Source organism: Aureobasidium pullulans (genome assembly GCF_000721785.1).
Source record: "Aureobasidium pullulans EXF-150 unplaced genomic scaffold scaffold_34, whole genome shotgun sequence".
NCBI classification, from domain to species: Eukaryota; Fungi; Ascomycota; class Dothideomycetes; order Dothideales; family Saccotheciaceae; genus Aureobasidium; species Aureobasidium pullulans.
Window position 1 is genome coordinate 135091 of NW_021941054.1, and position 16157 is coordinate 151247.

General features: G+C 51.1%; 9 protein-coding genes across 9 annotated transcripts; 6 read left to right on the forward strand and 3 right to left on the reverse strand.

Moving 5' to 3' along the window:
- Positions 1–1646, forward strand: M438DRAFT_378313 (RGS-domain-containing protein; the record flags this gene model as incomplete). Its single annotated transcript, XM_029908802.1, has 4 exons — positions 1–60; positions 122–1241; positions 1295–1482; positions 1539–1646. The coding sequence occupies 4 exons, from the start codon at positions 1–3 to the stop codon at positions 1644–1646; spliced, it is 1476 nt and encodes a 491-aa protein (XP_029755494.1).
- Positions 1647–2631: 985 nt separating this feature from the next.
- On the forward strand, positions 2632–4859 carry M438DRAFT_409609 (kinase-like protein). The gene is made up of 3 exons (XM_029910025.1): positions 2632–2741; positions 2803–2879; positions 2937–4859. Exons 1-3 carry the CDS (start codon positions 2724–2726, stop codon positions 4471–4473), a joined length of 1632 nt encoding a protein of 543 aa, XP_029755495.1. The 5' UTR covers positions 2632–2723; the 3' UTR covers positions 4474–4859.
- A 1211-nt stretch (positions 4860–6070) lies between these two features.
- Positions 6071–7177, reverse strand: M438DRAFT_359769 (uncharacterized protein; the record flags this gene model as incomplete). Its single annotated transcript, XM_029907368.1, has 1 exon — positions 6071–7177. One exon carries the CDS (start codon positions 7175–7177, stop codon positions 6071–6073), a length of 1107 nt encoding a protein of 368 aa, XP_029755496.1.
- Positions 7178–7803: 626 nt separating this feature from the next.
- Positions 7804–8801, forward strand: M438DRAFT_349816 (uncharacterized protein). The gene is made up of 2 exons (XM_029906480.1): positions 7804–8416; positions 8485–8801. The coding sequence occupies exon 1, from the start codon at positions 7906–7908 to the stop codon at positions 8338–8340; it is 435 nt and encodes a 144-aa protein (XP_029755497.1). The 5' UTR covers positions 7804–7905; the 3' UTR covers positions 8341–8416; positions 8485–8801.
- M438DRAFT_150354 (uncharacterized protein) lies at positions 8615–9423 on the forward strand. The gene has a single exon (XM_029898966.1). It carries the CDS (start codon positions 8822–8824, stop codon positions 9353–9355), a length of 534 nt encoding a protein of 177 aa, XP_029755498.1. The 5' UTR covers positions 8615–8821; the 3' UTR covers positions 9356–9423.
- Positions 9074–10884, forward strand: M438DRAFT_349817 (uncharacterized protein). Its single transcript, XM_029906481.1, has one exon. It carries the CDS (start codon positions 9465–9467, stop codon positions 10551–10553), a length of 1089 nt encoding a protein of 362 aa, XP_029755499.1. The 5' UTR covers positions 9074–9464; the 3' UTR covers positions 10554–10884.
- Positions 10885–11024: 140 nt separating this feature from the next.
- Positions 11025–12688, reverse strand: M438DRAFT_328444 (major facilitator superfamily transporter; the record flags this gene model as incomplete). The annotated part of the gene is made up of 4 exons (XM_029903207.1): positions 11025–11647; positions 11697–12003; positions 12055–12518; positions 12570–12688. 4 exons carry the CDS (start codon positions 12686–12688, stop codon positions 11029–11031), a joined length of 1509 nt encoding a protein of 502 aa, XP_029755500.1. The 3' UTR covers positions 11025–11028.
- Positions 12689–13168: 480 nt separating this feature from the next.
- Positions 13169–14966, forward strand: M438DRAFT_306518 (FAD dependent oxidoreductase). Its single transcript, XM_029902269.1, has 2 exons — positions 13169–14615; positions 14667–14966. Exons 1-2 carry the CDS (start codon positions 13348–13350, stop codon positions 14815–14817), a joined length of 1419 nt encoding a protein of 472 aa, XP_029755501.1. The 5' UTR covers positions 13169–13347; the 3' UTR covers positions 14818–14966.
- A 140-nt stretch (positions 14967–15106) lies between these two features.
- Positions 15107–16134, reverse strand: M438DRAFT_349821 (uncharacterized protein). Its single transcript, XM_029906482.1, has 2 exons — positions 15569–16134; positions 15107–15516 (listed from the first exon to the last, which is right to left on the reverse strand). Exons 1-2 carry the CDS (start codon positions 16093–16095, stop codon positions 15324–15326), a joined length of 720 nt encoding a protein of 239 aa, XP_029755502.1. The 5' UTR covers positions 16096–16134; the 3' UTR covers positions 15107–15323.
- Positions 16135–16157: the final 23 nt, after the last annotated feature.

A 16157-nucleotide genomic window follows, 5' to 3' on the forward strand; every position in this document is an offset into this window, starting at 1 on the left:
ATGCATCAAACCTCGTCCCGTCTGCTGCGTCAGACCGATGATGACCGCCCATTCACAAGAGTAAGCCTCCGTTTCGCTTTTGTTTATACTGCGTTCCCCGCTTACCCTTCTCCCTTTGCAGGATCTCAAGGATCTCTTCTCGACATTGATGGTCAGCTTGCCCTTGACTCCCCATCGTGTCCGCTTCACAAAGGTCGAGCACACCTTCACCACCGATGAAGCTCTGACCAACCTTGGTTCTCTCAAATTCTCCCAGTCAAACCGCATGCCCGACCCGAAAGACCCCTCAAGGATCGTTACCACCACAACCACGACCACTTTCTCCATGGCCAAGGAGATGGCTCGCACCGTCTGCAACCGTTTCGTCGAAGCAAGATTCGTCGAGTCATTGGACGGCAAGACGGACTTCAGCTCGAGGAGTTCTGTGTGGCAATTGACACCCAAGGGTATGCGTGTTCTGACCCGTTTCTGCCAGCGTAACGGCATCCACCAGCGCCATGTCAACGAATTGCTGGACTCCCCTCGCAACACCATGCAACTCGTCATCCTCGAACGTGTGCCCGAGAACGATAACATCAACATCGACCGCGGTACCATTGAGGTGGTCTTCAGACGTTTCTGTGGTGAGGAAGGCCCCAACCTCAAGAGCACTGCCACAGCCGACTCCGAGTCGATACACGATTACGCAACCGGCTTGGTCGGCGTGCACATGATGAGGTCTCGCAAGCAATTTGAGAAAGACACACCCTACATGTTTACTGGCAAGTCGGCCCTTGATTGGCTCATGGACTGCTGTATGGTCGTGAACAGAAAAGAGGCCTGTGACATTGCCCAGCAATTCATGGTCCACCAATTGATTGTAAACTTGACCGAAGAGCGCAACTCACCTGCCGCCTCGCGTTTCCAGCCCCTCAAGACTGCGCATTACGGCGTTACTGATAAGGGTATGAGAATTGCTGGCTGGGTCAGAAGCCCCAACGGATCCATCAACGGTGAGGCTGTTGTTGTCAAGCTGCCTCCTGGCGTAGCTCGTGATTCCAACACCACTAGAATGTCTCAAATCATTCACGACCCGGCGCAGCGTCTGGTCTTCCGCGAGTTCCTGCAAGAAACCCATTGTGAGGAGAACCTTACCTTCTATCTCGAAGTTAGAAGCTTCTTGCTCGATTACAACTCGGCCAAGCGCTCTGTTCCTGCCCCTCGTCTGGACCTCATCCGCGAAACCCTGGCTTCAGCATACAGTAAGTCCATACTCTACTACCCCTTTGACAGTCCCCACGGCTAACTTTTCCAGGCTTGTACAATGCCTTCCTTGCACCTGGTTCGCCCTGTGAGCTCAACATTGACCACAACCTTCGCAACGCTCTTGCCAGTCGCATGACCCGCGCCGTTGGTGAAGACACGGAGATGATTGCCAGCTTGGATGAGGTAGCTACTTTGTTCGACCAGGCCCAGACCAGTGTCTTCAAGCTCATGGCTAGCGTAAGTCACCGTCTACATGCTTATCTGCCAACGAGTCAGTCCTAACAAATATTCAGGATTCGGTCCCCAAGTTTAGCAGGGATCCCAAGTACATCAGAATGCTGGAGAACCGCACCAACTACGACCAGATGAATGCAGCCTTCTCTGCTGCCTCGGTCTCATAAGGCAATGGTTACCATTGACCATTTTTAACACCTTCCTATCTCGCCCGCTTATTGCAAGCACTTTCCAACAATCTCGGTCAAACCAGGAATCGGTCGCCTCGGAAATGAAATATGGAAAGACGATGTACGCGCCTCGTCGCACATGCACACCAACAATTCATGCCTCGATGTATATCTTACAGCCACGTCCCACCCAGTGAGGCGTGTCAGCTTTGGATAGCAATTGCGAAGACGAACCTGGATAATCCCATCAACGAGGCCTATCGGACGTGCCCCGAGTGGCCCCTTCCGTGGCGGTGGGTGTCATCTCCCACACTGTAACTTATTTTCTGGTCTTTCATTCGGATAAAGGCATCATCTGGCGTTTCAGGGTGCATAGCAGATCGGCGTTTGTTTCTGCTTTTGTTTTTGGAAACATCGATCATGCACGAGGAAGACGACAAGTAATTGGACTTTGCTTTATTTTTCTCCTTGATGCTTTTCATTTGTTTCTTCATTTCGACACATTCCTGTTTCATTTGCTACCCTTGAATTTGCACCGCGTGGCTGACAGCAGCAGCGGTAGCAGAAGGAAGCGCGGCACATTGACGACCAAGCGATTGCAAGGAGGACATGTTTTTTTCGATGGATATGGATGCAAAGAGGGGGCTGCGCACATGGCGCAAGATGTAGAAGTACCATTAGCTGACGCCATGCATGACACGTCTATAAACACTGCACTCTCTTTCATGTGCTTGTACTTTCCAATCAGCATCAGTGCAAAGTCCAACTACTGTAGCTACTACTTTGGCAAATGCAGTGAGACGCGAACAGTGTAGACAGGAGGCTTACGCGGTAGAGAGGAAGAACAAGGTTCGATCCAATTCCCGCGTGGCTTCCATGAATCAAAACGATCAAACGGCACGCGTTTCCAACAAACGCCAACGCGTCTTCCTCGGCCAGACAGCTGAAGACTGAATCATTGTCAACAGTATTATCGAAAGAACCGATCTTTGATCTTTTTTTCTATACAAGCATCCGGCGCTTTAGCGACAGCTACAATTTCTTCTAGAAGACAGAGGGCCTATAGCACAAGTCATGGGCGTCCCGCCGGGTGTAAGTTGATGAGGTTAACGAATGTTTTGACAAAGACATTTTCGTCTAACGCGTTTCACAGTCGCAAGCAGCTCCACTCCCGAGCAACCTGCCCTTTCGACTCGTATCCAAGACTATTGGGTCCGGCGCATATGCGTCGTACGTATTCAACAAGTAGACCACAAGACATGTTTATTGACTAGACGTTGGCGATAGGATCCGCAAGGCAGTGCCCAAGGACAAGCCGAAGCCCGTCATCGCCGTCAAGTTCATCAACAAAGACCACGCATTCAGGGTCGGTCGGTTGCGACCCAAGCAGATCGAGCTTGAGATCAGTCTGCATCGTCAAGTGTCTGGACATGCCAACATCATCCGCTTCCTCTCCCACGGAGACGACCAATCATGGATCTGGATCGCCATGGAATTGGCAGAGGGCGGCGACCTGTTTGACAAAATCGAGGCCGACGAAGGCGTTGGGGAGGATATTGCCCACTTCTACTTCAAGCAGCTCATCAACGCCATCGCCTGGTGTCACGGCAAGGGCGTCGCGCATAGAGACATCAAGCCCGAGAACATGCTGTTGACTGCGAACGGCGACCTGAAGCTGGCCGACTTCGGTCTTGCCACCGCTTTCCTCAATCCCAAGACTGGAGACTCCAAGATGTGTGGATTGGTCTGCGGAAGCCCGCCGTACATTGCGCCCGAGATCATCCAGGTCGGCCACGCAAATCAAAAGAGGAAGCACGGCGAGGAAAAGTTTGGCTACTGTCCCAACATCTCGGACATCTGGAGTTGCGCCATTGTGCTGTTCGTTCTCTTGGTGGGCAACACTCCTTGGGATCAGCCCGAACCGCGGAAGAGCGAGGAATTTTACCACTTCTGCGAAACACAAGGCCGTCCTGAGGACGACTTGTGGGACAAGATACCCTCGGATGCACTGAGTCTGCTCCGTGGCATGCTCAAGGTCGACGTACTCGAGCGCTTCAAGCTCAATGACATCCGCATCCATTCATGGTACACTCGCCCCAACAAGTTCATGAATTCAAAGGGAACCGTCTCGGACTCGGTCAGCCTGGCGACAAACATGATCGAGCGCCTGCACATCGACTTCACCACCGTACCCGACTCATCACAGAGCCAGGAGCAGCCGAAACAAGTCGAGTCACAGCCTACACCCGCCAACCAGATGTCGACGCAACCAAACACGTCAGCCTTCGATCAACCTTACGACTGGGAGGCCCCGCCACGTCTCGCAGGTCTCACTGCATCTCAGCCCGTAACAGCACACGACTCCTCCCGCGTCGCCGTTACTCACGACCTCATTGCCGCCCAACTTTCACAAGAGCCGCACATGACCCAGTTCAGCCAGAACCACAGCGTCCCTCTGTCTCTGACCCAAAACGCCCGCCGCTTCCGGGATATCGTACCCGCTCAATCTCTCGCACGCTTCTATTCCTACCAAGCGCTGCCTCAGTTGCTCGGAACAGTACGCAGCGCCCTGCACACACTCAACGTTCCCATACCAGCCTCTGCTGCCGCTGACGACAAGGCCAAACAAGCTTACATTCGCATTCGCATGGTCGATGGTCGTAAGCAAGGGCTCAGCGGAAACGTCGTTTTGGAGTCTATTGCTGAAGACGGACTTGTTGAAGTCAGATTCGTCAAGGCAAAGGGTGATCCGCTTGAGTGGCGCAGACTATTCAAGCGAGTCGCAGTCCTCTGCCGCGATGCAATTCTCATGCCTAGGGAGTAATGAGTCTCTCGTCATCGCGCGCACTGTCTTACCTCCATGGGCAAATTCTGTCTTCTCTCGACATCTTCTTGGCTTCTACTTCCGCCTTACATCGCGACTACTTCTTTCTCTTCTTTGCTAGGCATCTCACCTGGCCCCCATTTCACCTTTACGCTCTTCCAGTTTCGGAAGGACTTTTTCTTTTCATCATCACGCCTGTCATTGAAAAAGAGTCATGAGCACATTGAGATTTTCTGTTTTTGATTGTTTGTTTGGACCCATACAAGGGGCAACTAATGGGTTTTGGCTGGGAGGAAAAGGCTGGAAAGATGGAAAAACTGGAAATAGCACTATACCCCCTTTCCCTTTTACAAATATGATTTTGCCGATGTTCTTCATTCTGCTCGATCATCGTTTGCATGTTTTTGCTTTGTGCATTGAGTCAGTGTGATTTTGCCATAAGCTTTGGGTTTGCGTTGGAAAGTGATGTATTGTATGTCCCTTGTCATATCACGCTTGCCATTTGCTTGATATCAACAGATGCTGTTGATATTCTCCGGAAGGTACTAGATCTACAACACGTTGTCGACAGTTTGCTCCATCAAGCTCTTCCAAGGCAACATCTATCACCTCGAGTCGCGCTCCCACCTCGTCGATACAAATAGATACAATTCATCGATCCATATCTTCACAGCAACACCACACCGTTCAATACACCCACGAACGATGTCGTCTCAATACATCCGCCACAATACCAGTGATCCCGACGATGATCGACACATCATGCCTCCTGTCCCCAACCCAGACGAGCCCAAACACCCACTAGGCCCACGCATCTACATCCGCCTCCTCGTCAACACCTCAGATGCTGGCTGGACCGCCTATTGGGAGGGCGTCCACATGAACGAAAGATTCGGCATGGGCTGGATTCCGGGCGCTACTTTCTGGTGGGAAGAAAAACAGAGATGGCTGGTTCCTGAGGAGACTCCTGCCAAGGTAAGGTTGAACCGCCCTTGTCTATTCTTGATCGCGGCTGACGTTGGTGAATGTAGGTTGGAATGGAGCATGGTCATACTCTTCGTGTCATCACTGCCAAAGAGCCTGAGGCACACGACACTGTGCCTTTGGTCAGATCTCACGGAGAGGAAGTTTCCTGAAAAGATGCTGGCGACAAGAAAGAACAAGAGGATTCAAGGCTGAGTATCACGAAGTGTGTGGTGTCCAAATATTCACACGCATCACGAATGTGATGACTGTCAAGCCCTGGGCGAGAAGTGAAGAAGATCGAGCAAGATGATTGTCAGAAGCGAAGTCTTTACTGGGACGGATAAGGTATTGCACAGGTGTGTTTTGATGTGGAGGCAGTCCGGCGCAAAGACTGGTCCTGGTGTGCAAGTCTGAGAAAGCACTATCAACAAAATCAAGTCAACAGCCATTACCAAAGAAGAAAGGTCATTCACCATTAGACAAATCATGAGATGACACGTGAAACAAAGAGTGCACCATCTATCCATGATGATTGTAAACAAATCAAGTGAGAGACCATGATGTGACTGAATATCACAAATCCCTTCACTTCCGCTTCAGGGGCTAATAATGATTCAAGATCGACTCAACTTCAAGAAGTCGGAGATTTGGCCCAATGGTCACAATCGATCTCATACGGCTTGATCGCATTCACCATATCTGCAATTGCATCCACCACCAGATTCCCAGCTAGGTAGTCCTGAGAGATATCCTGCGGCAATCTGGCTTTGACCTCGTCTAGATGGTCATCGACATCCCGGTAGTCCATTCTGTACCCCAGCATGGCCACTTTGATCAATCCCTCATGGAACCTCTTGACTCGTTGCCACCATGAGCCATACTTCATGTCCATTTCGCAGAGATACTCGATAAAAAATGGTTCTTCCTCATCAAAGTCTTTGCTCCTTTCTCGATAAGGCAGGGCTTCCTGTCGGCTGATCTCCTTTTGAATGGCTTCAATCTTCTCGCGATGTTCGACGTGAAGCAACGCCATTCCTGTTTCCATGCGACGGATAGATGTTGCTTCGTCCAGCATGTCTATCGTAAGCTCCATTGTGTCGCGCTTCCAGGTTCCTCGTAACGCTTTCTTGACTGGTCGGAATGCATTACCGTCAGTGAGAGGTTGCAGACGATAACTGTGTCTCATGAACAACTGTCTGTGCTCCAGTCCTCTATCCAGTTGTTGCTGACGCAGCTTGGAGGCAATGTAAGCTGCTTCTTTGTAAAGTGAGAAGAGCTCAAGAGGATTATCGCCCCAGTTCGGATAGCGTGTTGCGCGTGGACCGTCGTTCACATCCCATCGCTCACGATGCAGGTAGTCATCTGTTGTTATAGCTCCCACACCACCAATACTGTTGATATACCCTCGTGACTGTAGCGATGGCAAGCTCCAGAAAATCACTTTGTTCCTATCCATGGTCTCTGCCCTCGCGCTTGGTGGTAGTAGAGAGCATTTCCAGACATACTCTTGACGCCGCAGATGAACACGCACACCCAGACTCTGGAGCTCATGGCAAGTGGCCAACACGGCGTAACGGCGGGCCAGCCATAGTAACAGACGCTGCGCAGATTCATAAGAGTAAGCCCTGACCCGCCATTGTACGCAATCATTGCTTGTCTTGTTGTCGGTCGGAATAATGTAGCCTATGATCTGTTCGCGGAGTTCAAGAGGAAGGCGCGAGAACGATGAGTCTTCCATTTCAACCGCAATTTGGTCTTTGAAGTATGAATTTCCTGAAAGATCAAAGGGGACAGTGGTCTAGTTGCTATTGTGTTGAACAGCTCTTGCTTGCTCCAAGCGACGTCTCAAGCGTTGACAACGCGGGACATCCATCGTACGTTGGACTGGGCCAAAGTCAAACCCAAAACAGTCACACAGTATCTTCTCAGCAAACTCTCCTTCAGTATGAACATATACACTCAGCGACGATAAGATACATCCGGACATCAGCATTCACCTCTCCATCGTCCATGTCCTCATAGAGGACTCGTCGTCCCATACGCACAAATTGGCTATGACGTCGGATCTGCTGCATTCTCCTTGGCTATGAGCAGTTTCCTGAACTGCGGACAAGCATCAAGTTTTGTGCCAACTTGTGATGTTGGCCAGAACAATCTCGAAGGCATCTTGACCTATTGGATGGACCCTCGCAACACCCTGGCATATCTCCTTCATCAGCAGATCTGCGACATGACGTGCCATGCATAGCTTGCTATACCAACTCGATCAAAATCCAGTTTCTAGGTGTGCGAGCACAGTCATGTGGCTGGCTCGTCATACCATCGAGGGACGCTCCTCGAGCATGGCATGGTATATATGAAGCGTGTTTGCGACGACCTTTTCAAAGCATATCCACCTACATCTCAATTGGACTTTCCTGATAACTTCTATTACCAACCAATCAATCCCCCAAGCACTATCTCATCATGGCACGCACAAGAGCAGCAAACAACACCACAGTCACCAAGCCTTCGCTCATGTCGCGTCTGAAGGGCAACAACCGTACCGTCACAACTTCAACCAAACACTCGACCAACCCTATCACTGGAAGCCATACAACCACAACTACCAAGAAGGAAGTCGGCGCTCCTCACAGCACCAGCCATCACACCGGCCCTACAACTGCTAGCACTGGAAGAACGGTTGGATCCAGCACAAGACACACGACAGGTCACCATACCTCTACCCACCACACCACCGGTCACCATACCACAGGCACAACGACCGGCAGAACTGCCAGAGTGCAGAAGCGCAAGCCGAGTATGGGCGACAAAATCAGCGGTGCAATGATGAACCTGCGAGGCAGTGTTACAGGCAAGCCCGGTGTCAAGGTAAGTGTCGACAGACGCAGGCACATCTAATAATGTAACATTGCTGACAAGTATTGCAGGCCGCCGGAACAAGAAGAATGCATGGCACTGATGGCAAGGGCGAGCACTACACACGTGCCTATTAGAGAGATGAGGTGCAGGAGCGGATTTGAAATGTAATTGACGACGCGATACCCATGAGACGACTTGCATGAGATTTGTACGAATAGTTTTAGTTGAGCAAATGCAGAAAGAGCATCAAACCTTCACTCAAACACGGACGAAACGCGAGACAAGTCGGATGTTGCAGGACGCGGACGAGTGTAGGACCTAGGTGCGCGAGGCGTGTCTAGGGTCGTGTTGCTGCGGAGAGTTCGGGCTGGCCGGGAAAGAAGTGGACTCTCACTTCAGGTTGCTGCAGGGAAATGCTGGGGGACTTTGGAGATTCAGCTGGATTAGGCAGACCCTTCGAAGTTCGATCTCTCGCTCAATAGATAGCCAAGCAGTCTTGCCCGATGAGTGATGACACGACATGCTGGATCACGAACCGTTGCAAAGGTTCTTCTCGCTGCAAAGCAATTTCGCTTTTGTTTCTCTCCGAAATGACATGATGAAGGCGTGCGCAACAGCAGATCGACAGGCGAGGCCGATAAAGGATTCGAACCAAACGAAAAGTAGCATGGGTTCCGAGACGGAAGCTAGCCACATGCAGGCCAGTGTCATGCTGTGTCCTATCTTTAGGCTTTCTCACACGAAGCTGCCACGCGCTTGGCCTTTCGGTGACAAAGTCTCTGGCCCGTTCGAACATCATCGTCGCTTCCCAACCCACTTGCATGTACTCGTACCTTCCGCTCGCTCCGTACATACGCCTTTGATTTTTCCCTTGCTGTTGTTCACCCATCTTTTGCTTTCTTTCACTCGTTTTCATCGCCGTAACGTGTTTCGCATCAGACCCTGTACAGAGGCACCCCTTATCGCAGGCCACGCCATCTCTTCGTATAACCCATTCGTAGAGCACACGACCGTTGGCAGACTCTTAAACGGCCCTTACGCTCCGCGATATTAGCATCCTACAGCCGCCTGACACCAGGCAGTCACTTGGATAGAAATTTCTCGATTGTCGATCGACGCCTCCTATAGCTTGCAGTCAACGACATTTCTGCATGTCGCATACAATGGCGCGCTCACCGAGCCTTATCGCTCTATTGTTCGCTCTCATCATGGTCTTCGCGACAGTGAACGCAAACAGCCTGCCATGGATGCTGAAGCGTCAAAACTCCCTGGTCGGCACAGGGGCAAGCACATCGACCACAGCCTCGCCAACATCTTCCGCCGACGTATCCACGTCGTCGGTCGCCCCTACCACTTCCTCCTCCGTTGCGCCCGACACGACCTCCTCCGTGCCACCTACCTCGACTAGCGAGCAGCCCGTCACAACAACCTCCCCTACATCGACAGAGGCTCCTACTACTTCTAGCGAGGCTCCTCCTTCGACATCGACTTCTGAGGCCGCCCCCACTAGCGATTCTGCCACCTCAGCCGCCGCTCCATCCACATCACAAACCTCCGCCGCCGCCGAGACCACAAGTTCAGCTGCCCCTTCGTCGTCTGTAAACAGTGCATCTGCCAGCCAGACCAGCGCGGCTGCTTCTTCCTCAGCTGCTGCATCAGGCTCTTCTGCTGCATCTTCTCGCTCCTCATCTGCTTCAGGCACAAAGACAAGCAGCACAAAGTCGTCCAAATCTTCTTCATCCGAGGTTATTGTCATTGGCTCTGGTTCAGCCGCTACCACTATCCACCGCTCGACTGTAAGCCAGGCTACCACCATCACATCCGCCCTTGTCACTTCATCGACTGAGCGATATACTACCACCGTTGTCACCGTCATTGGTGGCAGCTCTGTGACAACTGCAATCCCCACCGAGAGAGTCGTTTCATCCACTACTGGTTACGCAACCGCTACCGTCTCACCTCAATTGAATGATGGTGGAAGCAGTGGAAGCAGCGGCGGTGGCCTCAGCACATCCAGCAAGAAGATCATCGGAGGTGTCGTCGGTGGTATTGGTGGTGCTATCCTCCTCGGCGGTCTTGCTCTTGTAGCATGGCGCATGTGGGGACGCCGCCGTGCAAAGGGCCCCAGAATGGATGATGATGATATTATGGGTCCTCGACCACACGATGCCCTCATGACTGAGAAGAATGAGCCCCCACTTGCTCGCTACCACAACGGCGGCGGTCAGATCAACACAGCATCCAACTTCTGATGAGCTTGTTGATCTACAACATTGATTTTCTTCAAAATTGCATGACAAGGGTTTCCTGGGTTTTCATTTCTTTCTGTCCTTATTAACACCGACTCTTGGTCTGTCTTGTCTTTATAATGAAAGCGAAGCGAGCAAGCGATTGATTTTTATATTCAACTGATTTCCCCCTTAAATACCCTCACTCTCCTTAAGATGCTCGACTTCGCTGTTTTGATATCCACATGTGTTCTTGCGCTTATATACCTTTAGATACTATAACCCCTAAATATCCTACTTCCTCAAGACACTCTGCACGCCTCATACTCTATAGTCCATGCGCTGCTTACATCTCGCTTCATGATTTAGGTCCTTCCTATCTAGTGGGAATATCATCTGGACTTCTTCTCGCTGCGTTCCGAGCTTCAATTGTGGATTATCTTGAAGAGTGAATCAAATGGAGCCATTCCATTGAAAAAAGGAATATGGTGAAGTGGACTCAGACTCTACTAACCGCAACACCAACATCTTTGCCCTTCAAACTGTCCACATCCCTATCGTCATCATGCTCAGGAGCAATTTCGCTCTCCTGCACAGCATCTCCATGCAAAACCTCCGCAACAAACAGCTTCCTCTTCGGCATCAAATACCTCACATCCACAAACCTCAACACGCAAGTCATGGCAATAACCACCAGCCACAAACTCAACGCAGTCTGCCATCCACATCTATAATAAGGCGCCTCGCTGGCCGGCCAGATCAATATTCCCGACCATGCGGAAACGGCATAATAGCCCGCTACACTGGTTCCCACGATCAGAGATCTGGCTTCAGGGTCTTGAGGGATTAATTCAGACAGCCAGGAGAAAATCAAGGGTGCGGTGCCCAGGGAGAGGTAGGAGATGAAGTATGCAGCATAGGCGGCGGAGACGGGAACGCTGGAGGGGTTGGAAGTCCAGAGGGTCATTGTTATAGCTGGGATGAGACCGATGAGCGATTGAGTGATGATTAAAGTCCAGCGGGTGCGGAGGGTATCGGAGAGGATGGCCCAGATCCAGACGAACGCGACGGCTATACCACCGCCTGCGATGGGGATGACATTGATTTCTTCGGTGGTCCTGTGGTGTGTTAGTCTCTGCTTGATTATTGTGGATATGATGTTCTTACCATCGCTTTGAGCCGTCGGGGTTTGTGAGAGACTTGAGGAAGAGATTGAAGTATTGATAACCTCCTTGAGCATGCACAGTTGCGATGTACAGCGCAGCGATGAAGTAGAGGGTCCAACCGGAGAAAGCACGTTTTGTACCTGCCCATGACAACTTCTTCGGTTCTGCTCGACCGTGTCTGGCGAGTCGTTCCATGGCAAGCTCAGCATCAACCTTCTTGAACCAGAATGCTCTAGGATTGGGATTGTTTGGTACGTCGGGCAGCATGAAAAAGCCCAAGACACCCCAGACCACGGTCATGATTGCGTCTGATGGATAGTCAGCAATACGATCCTCGCCAAATATACAATAGCACTCACTGATAACGAACAACCATCGCCAACCTGAAAGCCCCTTGCCCTCAAGCGTTGCAATAATGGCAGCTTGCAGAGCACCGGACATCATATATCCTAATGTTTGACAAGACTGATAAAAGCCCATTCTCTTGGCCAGCTCCATGGGCGTATACCAATGCATGAGCAGAGTCATCATTCCAGGCCATGCACTACTCTCACACAACCCCAAAAACACTCGCAGAACATATACATGCTTCGCGTTCTTCGCCAAAGCCATCAAACCCGTGATGACACCCCAAGTGATCTCAAGACCAGTGAGCCAGTAGCTGGGTCGGACATAAGTCATGATCGCTTGTGATGGAATGAGCATGAGACAATAGGCGATGTTGAAATATGTGGTGAAGTAGTTGAGTTCATTGCCGTAAAGGTTTAGATCCTCTTTCATGCCGGAGACATAAGCATTATTGATGTTCTGTTGATCTAGATATCTGTAATCCAAATTAGTTCCGGAATTTTATTTCGGATCGGAGAAGCTTTACTTGATGACTTGACTGATACAGCCAAAAGTCAGGAGAAACATGTCTAGTCTTCTGACCAGAGCCTTCTCTTCTGCGGAGCGATGCTCTATCTGTATAGCCGGTTTGGCTTTCCTGAACATGGTTGATAAGCCCATAATTTCTGTATTCAAGTGTTGAACCACACAAATTGATAGAAGATCGACCTTTCGCAAGGTACAAATGCAATGAAGAATTAGGGAGATGTTATAGACCTTTTTGATAAAGTACTATCATGCTGCTGCTGTCTTGAGGACTGCAGCAGCGGAGTGATAGGCGAGGCAGCATCCTCTGCGGCGCATACATCTTGATAAGGCATGATTATCTGTCCAGGTGATACCGCATATCACGTCCGTGACGTTACTTCGCTCTGTGGCACTCCAAGTATCATGCGGATGGTCCTGTATCGGCGTGAGAGGAGGGGTCGTTGTCGCATGGTTGGAAGGTTAACATGTCTTGGCAGGTGTGATCGCCACCAATCACCATTATCTGCGACTGAACATCTTCCTTCGAGTTTCCGGCCAGCGGGCAAGGGAGATAGGCAATTGATAGACTCGAAATCGGCCACCATAGCCGCTAGCAGTGTCGCAAAACTGCGTGCAAATGTTTTGGTTCAGCATAAAGCATATCTAACTACTCTACCGATATCGATAGCCAGGCCAAGTTGGAATCTACATTAATCATACACCACCAGAAGGACCTTTGCCAGCTATTTTTTGCAGACAATCGATCTCTACACTTTGAGACAAATCTAAAAGACAACATGCCGTCCGCTCAACCTGCCACACCTCCCTCCACTCCTCCTGGTCTGGAACCTTCTCTGCCTCTCCCATCACCCTGTCTATCATATTGGCACAAAACCACTCGCGGCTTCCCTTACCTCAACGCCAACCGTACCACCCCAGTCCCAGAGACCGCCGAATATATCATCATCGGCTCCGGCATCTCAGGTGCTTTAACAGCCTTCTCTCTGATCGACTCTGGCGTCTCAGGCGGTAAAATCCTTATCCTGGAAGCCAGAGAAGCAGTTTCCGGAGCCAGTGGCAGGAATGCAGGACATGTACGCCCCTATGCATTTAGAGGTTATGCCGCCTACGCTGCCGTTCATGGACCCGAGCAAGCGAAGAAAATCATCGTCGAGGAGAGAAAAGTGCTGCATGCTGTTGATGAGTTTGTGCGTCGACACAACGTTTCCTGCGACTTTGACTTGACCACTACTTTTGATGTTTGCTTAACACCCGAGTTTGCTGCGTATGAGGCGCAGAGTTTTGAGGCTTTTAAAGCTGCTGGTGGAGATGTTTCGCATGTGCAGTTCTATGAGGGTGAGGAGGCGAAGCGTAGGACTAGGGTCCCGGAGGCTGTTGCGGCGTATGAGTGGCCCGCTGGGTCTAGTCATCCTGCTAAGTTAGCACAATGGCTGTTGAGCAGTGTTATCGAAAAGGGCGCGCAGCTATGGACACATTGTCCTGCTATCGCTGTGAACGAGTCGAAGCATCCGGGATATCGATGGGACGTACGCACACCTCGAGGTGTTGTCTCAGCTCAGACGATCGTGCACAGTACGAATGCATATGCTGCAGCTTTATTGCCTCACCTCAATGGCTACATCACGCCGAATCGAGCGCAGGCACACTCACTGGTACCCACGTCCGCTTTCAGCGCTGAGAATGTGCTGAGCAGCACAATGTCGCTGAGATACAGTCTCCATCACTTTTACTCGGTCATCCAGAGAAAGGGCGACGGCACAATCGTGCTCGGCGTTTCCAGGTCCAATCCAGAGCTCAGCGCAGAAACACTGGCAGTGCGGGAGAGTTTCGACGATGGCGCATTCAATCAGGAGATCGTGGACGATGCGATGAAGCGTTTTGGGATAATGTTCCCAGGGTACGGTGAGGAGAGTGAGCGCCATGGAGAAGGCCTGGATCATGCGTGGACGGGTATAATTGCCATGACCCCTGATTCGGTGCCATATGTCGGCGCGATCGAAGAGTTGCCGGGACAGTACATCTGTGCTGGGTTCAACGGCCATGGGTAAGTGATGCGCATCTCTCAGTGTCATTTGACAAGACTAACCAATTCCAGAATGGCGAGAATCTTCACATGCGCGCCCGGCCTGGCCAAGTTGATGCTGGGTGGATCGTGGGAAGACACCGGTTTGCCAGAGTGCTTCCAATACGGCAAGGAGAGACTTGTAAAGGCTGTTCGAAAGGGTCAAAAGGGAAGTGTTTGGTAGATCGCTGCTTCCAGGCACAAAAGACGTGCGCACGTAGAGTTAGCAAAAAACCAAGAGTTAACTAGGGAAACTTCTCTCGACCAAATCATCTACGCGACCACGCTGGGAGTCGAACAACTGCCCCAGGAATCTATTTATGCTCCGATTTGGGATGGAGGTTTATCAGAAGTTGATGGGTTTTAGCCATTAGACCAAAGCCCCGATCTTCTTGTGATGGCTTTAATCTGGTTTCTTTTGTTGTTCCAGTGAGTGTTTGTAGACGCTTACTTCACTTTGGTGACTTTTAAAATCCTCAGCTTTTGATCTGTTTGTTAGGTAGTGTTGACAGGTAGTCAGTAAGGCCCAAGGAGCTGCACCTTCCTGTATAGCTTCAGAACACTTGCTGAATCGCATGAGTAGTCGGATGAGGGAAGCTGAAATTAGAAATTCATGATTTAGATGGACCAAGGAAAAGCGCTTTGTGGATTGGTATTTTGTACAAGGAAAACAGACGACTCGCAGGCAATCTATGGTGCCTGGGTCTTGGGGGTGTGAGTATCGCGCTCGTAGTAAGCCCATTGGCCCTGGTTGGGGGACTCTTCGAGGTCTTCCCAGACCTTGCTCTTGTACATCTCGTCGACGAGAGCAGTCTCGGCCTCTGCGACAAGGATGATCTCCTCGATCAGGCCAGCCTCAATTTGCGACTCGATGGTGTTGATCCTGAAGATTGGTGTTAGCAGGTGCGGTCGCATTGCGAGAGCGAAGATCTTACTGCTCGGAAGTGAGCGGGGGTTCGGGCTCAATGCGAGGTATCATCTCGTTATCAGCCTGAGGATCGGCCATGAACGAGTGGCCCTGGTGCGACTTCTCGGAAGCAACTCTAGGACCCTCGGGCTCTTGCTTCTGAATGGGCTCGTCCTCGTAGTCCTCGGTCTCCATACCCTTGAGGGCAGTCTCGTTGTAGACGATGTTGACCTCATTCTTGTTGGTGGCTGATGCAATTGAGCGGAAGGCGTTAGGGTGTGCCTCGACGACGCTGCGAACGCGAGATTGCCATTCCTCAAGACCCTCGGGCTTGACGGACTCGACGATAGATAGACGGTGCTTGGTAAGAGCCTCGACGGATTGGCGATAGACGGAGTGCTCGGGGAACTGCTTCAGCTTGTCCAGAGTAGTGTTGTAGAGGTAGAGGAGGGTGGAGCGGGGGGCGGCATGGGTCAAGACACCAGTCAGACCGGTGGGAGCGCCGGGGGTGAGGTAGCGCGTGGCCTGGGCGAGCAATCGGGTCGAGGGTCTCATTGTGGCGTGGTGGAAGTGCAATTGGCGACAAATATCGACTTTCAAGCTATCGTCAATTCGAG